The sequence below is a fragment of the Aquarana catesbeiana genome, linkage group LG13 (genome assembly GCF_042186555.1).
Source record: "Aquarana catesbeiana isolate 2022-GZ linkage group LG13, ASM4218655v1, whole genome shotgun sequence".
Classification (NCBI taxonomy): Eukaryota; Metazoa; Chordata; class Amphibia; order Anura; family Ranidae; genus Aquarana; species Aquarana catesbeiana.
The window spans coordinates 134813852-134819851 of record NC_133336.1 but is presented as its reverse complement, the minus strand read 5'-3'; the positions used below and the strand labels follow the sequence as shown (position 1 = coordinate 134819851).

Genomic DNA, 6000 nt, shown 5'->3' with positions numbered 1-6000 from the left:
CACTAAGTAAAGCCCCCTTCCTACATTAAGTACAGCCCCCCTCCTACATTAAGTACAGCCCCCTTCCTACATTAGGTACAGCCCCCCTTACACTAAGTACAGCCCCCTTCCTACATTAAGTACAGCCCCCCTTACACTAAGTACAGCCCCCTTCCTACATTAAAGGCGTGCTCCGGACTTTTTTTTTTTTTTTTTTAAGTCAGCAGCTACAAACACTGTAGCTGCTGACTTTTAATAAGGCCACTTAAAGGCCACTTACCTGTCCAGCGAGCCCGCGATGTTGGCCCCCCGAGGCCAGTCCGTCCATCGGATTGGTTGCCGGTGCCGAGATCCTAACTAAGGGAAACAGGCAGTGGAGCCTCGCGGCTTCACTGCCAGTTTCCTACTGCGCATGCGCGAGTTGCGCGGCACTTTGTGAATGGCCCCATTGGTTTCTGGGACACACACATGTCCCAGAAGGCAACGGGGCCGCTCGCCGAAGAGGAGGAAACGCAGCGGAATAGGAAGAGGCAGATTAGGAAGACTGCCTAGCAACAGGGGTTTCAGGTAAGTTGATTTTTTTTTTTTCAAATGTTTTTTTTTTTTTATTTTTTTTAAATATTGATGCACACTTTTTTATTTTAGGATGGCCCTCCACTTTAAGTACAGCCCCCCCTTACACTAAGTACAGCCCCCCTTACACTAAGTACAGCCCACCTCCTACATTACGTTCAGCCCCTCCCTCACACACTCTGTGCTCCTCCTCTGTACAATGCAGACCTTAGCTCGGCAATGCACAGCAGTGTCCCTCCTCCGGTCTGTGTACATGTAAACAGCCGAGGAGGGGTAGGCGCCTGGGTTTGGCTTCAGTCCGCTGTGCTGTGTGAGACAGCGAGGACAGGGGCAATTTAGATGGCAAGTCAGCGAGATATGCTTTCATTTGGGTGCAGTCCGCACCTACTCAGCGACGCCACTGTATAACGAAGTGCACAGGAAAGCATCATCAGTGCACAATCACAACCCGAGTAAAACCAGTTCTACAAATCACTGTTGTATCAAGCATTTTAGCATCAACAGCTAGTGACCCTCCCACACATGCGTAGTAGAGATGGTGACCTTGGAACGCACTCTACTCGGAAATACCATGCGGCTGTGGAACGCACAACAGCCCTAAACATAGCGTCTCCAGGCGCCGCCACATTACGTCTCTCATAAGCTCGGACGGCTGACAGAGGTAATCAACAGATAAGAAGAAATACTGACCAATTATGAACAAATGAATGTTATTATATGTTATTGTGTGACATCACAGGTGATTACTTTTTCATTATTAGTCATTGCACTTATTTCATATTGAGCTGTATTTGATCAGTACATTACCCATTGAAACACACATTGATGAATGTTCAATTAGAACAGCTGTATAGGTACTTTCAGTATAATTTCCTATTGCATTACTGGACATTTTTCAGACACTTTAGCATAGGTACAGACACATGGACATTTGCAGGTGTTCTGTCAGAATTGGCGACTGTCAGATCAGGGAACGACAGTGACGTTCCTTCAGCTGCACATGCGTTCCATCGCTACCAGGTTTGCTAATCTGACAGAACACCTGCAGTGAGAAGGCAGCAGCGGACATCTTACTACACCCAGCTACGTCTTGAATTTCAGGGTAATTTTAGCAATAAAGTGAGCGTATATAAATAAATATGGTATATTGACATTTGTGATGCTGTTTGGATGTTTAAATTTGAAAGCCTAAAGGTTTAGCGCTGAGCAGTGCGGGGTGTACCAACACGGACTCTGCCACCTTCCTACTGCTGGCATCCAGCTTCTTTCAAAATATAACATAAAAAGAGCATCACAGATGTCAACACACTATATTTATTTATATACGCTCACTTTATTGCTAATATTACTTTGAAATTCAAGATGTAGCTGGGTGTAGTAAGTTGTCCGCTGGCGCTTCCTCTGACTGCATGTGTTCTGTCAGATTAGCAAACCTGGTAGCAGTGGAACGCATGCACAGCTGAGGGAATGTCGCTTCTGTTACCTGATCTGACGGGTCACCGATTCTGATGCAACACAGGCGCAAGGGAGCTCTGATGTAACACTCCTGACGTTGTTCGGTGCGGGAAGCCGTAGGATAGGGTGACCAGACATTTCCAGGGACAGTCTCCGGACTGAGGACACTGTCCTCGGACCAAATCTGTCCCCGGATTTGCCCCTGGATTGCAGTGGCATAGCGTGGGGGGATGCAGCCGGTATTCTCACCCCGGGTGCAACATTTCGGGGGGGCGCAAAATTATTACTGTGCTCCCCAAGTGTGCTGTGTTGCGGCCATGTGCAGCATGCCTCCCCTGGCCCCCTACACCTCCGATGAGGCATGTCCTAACTCCTGGGCATTGCTCTGCAGCACCTTCTCCCCCCAGGGACTCTGTGGTCCAGCCTGTCCCCCATGATCAATCTGGTGTGGGCGGCCCATGTGTGTGAGAATGGGGGAGGGGGTGGTGCAGAGCGTACGGCGGCTGTTAGAGTTCTTGGCAGGCAATAGGGTGGAGCGGCTGGGTGGTGGGAACGGTACCCGGTGCTGGGGAGAGTCCTGCTCCGATGGTTGATCATGGAGGCCATGGATAGGTTAGCAAAATCAACCGATCTACATTGTACGTGTGTGTGCGTGCGTGCGTGGGGGGGGGGGGGTGAGTAGTGCAGGTAGTAGGAATCATATGTATGCATGCATAGTTAAATGCAGATGCAAAAGAGCACAAGTGTTTACACAAGTACAAGTGATTCCAGCCATGAACACCTAGTGGCGGCTATATGCACTAACTGCAGATCCCCAGCCACAGGAACCAGATGTGAGTTTTACACTGAAGCTCATTTGCACTTGCAAAAATCCGTGTTCATGTATGCTATATACTTCATTTTATGCAACCTTATTTATTGGTTTATTTGTATTCTGATTTCTGATTTATATTTTCCTTTACATGAAGGAATTTTTTATTCACAGTTGAGTATATGTCATTTTCTGTCATTTATTTAAAAAAAAAAATCAACAAGTCAAGAATTTAACTTAAATTAATTTTTAAATTCATAACATAATATAACTACTGAAGCGGTATACTGGTAACCTACCAGTCTGCCAATGTTCAGTGTATGTATAATCAAATGATTGGTATACCTAATCTTCAATAAGTTGGTATGTTCCATTTGTAGTATCAATGCGCCATACCTGATGAAGGGGTCAAGCAGCTACAAGAGTGTTTTAGTGCAGTGAAATAAAGTTCCCTTCTTAATGTAAAGACCTGTTGTGCTCTTTTTAGCAAACTACATTTTGGCATAAATATATAAAGAAAGATTAATTATTTGCAAAATTTTAAAACATTAAACTTTTTTTTTTATATAGCAAAAAATAAAAACCCAGTGGTGAATGATTACCACCAAAAGAAAGCTCTATCTGTTTCAAAAAATGATAAAAATCTCACAGTGCTATGACTGAAAAATTGTCAGTCAAAGCATGACAGTGATGAAAACTGAAAAACGGTTTGGGCATGAAGGGGGTGAAGCAGTCTAGTCTTAAAGTGGTTAAAAATAAACATCAATTTTTGGTGTCAAAATTGCAATAGTCCACTAAGTTTATATTTTTGGAAAAAAATTGTAAATGCACTTATTTTTGCAGGAAAAAAATGTGCATTTATAATTATTTTCACAGGAGCCTGTAGACATTTACTCCAGCTTTCTTGCCTGTAATTCTGTATGGACTTTCTTTCTGAATGCTGGAGGAAGTGTTAGTAGGCTACAAGGGTGCTCATTAGCGTCCTTGGGGGCCATTCTGAACTACAAGCAGTCTGCTGCGGTTGCAGACGGGACTTGTAGTTTCTTTATTTAAAGATTCCTGTGAATAGATGATGCAGCCATGCCAATTTTAAACTGCGACAGTGGGTGCGGGAGCAGAACCCCCACCCGCTGTCACGGGGAAGAAGGGGCTAAAGCAGGAGAGGATGGTCTCTTTAAACATGTTATATTTTACACCCTGTGACAGCAGGCAGAGAATCCTCTCCCTGCACCCGCTGTCACAATTTGAAAACAGCATGCCTGTGTGGGACTCCACCACATGATCGTGTCATTCATTCACAGTTTCCTGTGTATTGCTAGACTACAAGTACCATCATCCATTGCGGCTGATGGCTTGGAGATCACAATGAACTACGAGAGTGCGGTGATCTTCCCGCTCTGCTCCTGAGGCACAGACTCCTGAGGTATGGGCAGACAACTATCCTGAGAATCTGCAGGAGCCTTGCATTGCACCCCGATCTGCTTAGAAAAGAAATAATAAATGCACATTTTTTTTAACTGCAAAACGCAAAAAAGGTGAACTTACTGTATCCTTTAATGCAAAGTTCCATAAAAACATTGTTTTCTCTGGGTTAGCCCTGGTTCACACTGGTGCGTTTTGACATGCGATTTGATATGTCAAATCACATGTCAAATCAGCGGCAATTGCCAGCAATGGCACCGTCCTAATCGGCGCAACGCTGCATGCAGGCACTTCATCTAATGCTTGGTAAGCTGCAATGTATGACATTTTTGATCTTGGGTTTGGATACACTTTACCTGCTTCCTTTGGCACTTGCAGGATCATCAGAACTGTGGCTATGGGAAAGAAAGCTGAGAAGTTGCTGAAAGACAAGGCACTGAAAGAAAATGAGAATGACTCCCAAAGTGCAGGTACTACACTGAACCCCTTAAAGTGGTTGTAAACCTTTGTGTTTTTTTTAAATAAAAATAACAAATATGCCTATAATTACCTGCTCTGTGCAATAGTTTTGCAGAGCAGCCCCGATCCTCTTCTTCTGGAGTCCACTGCCGGCGCTCCAAGCCCCTTCTCTTCATCGGGTGCCCTCAGGGAAAGCTCGCTCCTGAGTCCCTCTGCTGCATCCATTGACATAGACAGGGGGACTCGGCCCCACCCCCCGATCCCATGTTACATGATTTGATTGACAGCAGCAGAAGCCAATGGCTCCTGCTGTAAAAATCTGTCCAATGAGGAGAGAGGATGTGGATCGGATCAGGATCTGGTAAGAAAAAGGGGAGGTTGGGGGGGGGGGGGGTAGCTGCAACACAGAAGGCTTTAGAACCACTTTAAGTAATCAAGGGCAATTTGAATGTTAGTGTGCTAAACCAAGATATTTAACTTATAGGCCGACAGGTTAATGGGTATTTGAGCACAATCAGAAGCGTGCTGTGGAAAGTTCAAATAAAAAAAAAAAAAACAGATGCACACTGCTATATGAACATGCGCACAGCATTGTGCAATCATGTGCTATAGAATCTTCTGTATCTGCCACAGTGTAGCAGGACCGATACGGGGCCATTGTCACAGAGGTAGATTAAAGCTATTCTAATTTTTAAAAAAAAAAATAATAAACATGTCATACTTACCTGCTCTATGCAATGGTTTTACACAGAGCAGCCCCGATCCTCCTCTTCTGGGGTCCCCCGCTGGCGTTCTTGTTGAGCAAGAACAGAGAGAGCCACTGCTCTCAGAGAACAGCGCAGGAACGAGATCTGGTGCTAATAAGTATATGGGGGGAGCTGGTTTTTTACCCTAATGCAGAGAATACATTGAGGTAAAAAAAACCTTCTACCTTTAGAATTACTTTAAAGTGGATCTAATTTACTATCCAAGGGTGTTTTTTATGATTCAGTTTATATTTCTATTAATGGTTTTATAGGATAATAAACATCTATTTTATAGAATTCTAGTACAGTGAGGATCGCTATACACAATCTTTTAGTTGGAAGACACACAGCATTTGAAATGTTGTAGTAAAAAGGTAGAGTGCATTCAGCCTAAAGGTACTTAGGTATTATTCGGGGGGGCATAAACTAAAATCCCGGGGCTCCATAGAAAAAAAATGTAATGGGTCTTCCCAAAAGAAAAACACTATTGTGTTTTCCTACACAATTTCTACACAGTTTTTCTATTACAATGCTCTAATTGCCATGAGAGGTGAG

General features: G+C 44.2%; 1 protein-coding gene across 5 annotated transcripts in view; it reads left to right on the top strand.

Annotated features, from left to right (window-relative positions):
- The first annotated feature begins 752 nt into the window (after positions 1-752).
- The window catches only part of LRRC71 (leucine rich repeat containing 71), a 196710-nt gene continuing 191462 nt past the window's right edge, over positions 753-6000 (top strand). For 3 of the 5 annotated variants that reach the window (XM_073610235.1, XM_073610234.1, XM_073610232.1), the window contains exons 1-2: positions 753-1213; positions 4619-4710. In XM_073610235.1, the coding sequence (XP_073466336.1) occupies positions 4638-4710 (73 nt within the window). In that variant the 5' untranslated portion in view covers positions 753-1213; positions 4619-4637. Of the gene's footprint in view, positions 1292-4618; positions 4711-6000 lie in introns of all 5 variants that reach the window. The other 2 variants (XM_073610236.1, XM_073610233.1) reach the window with 1 other exon arrangement.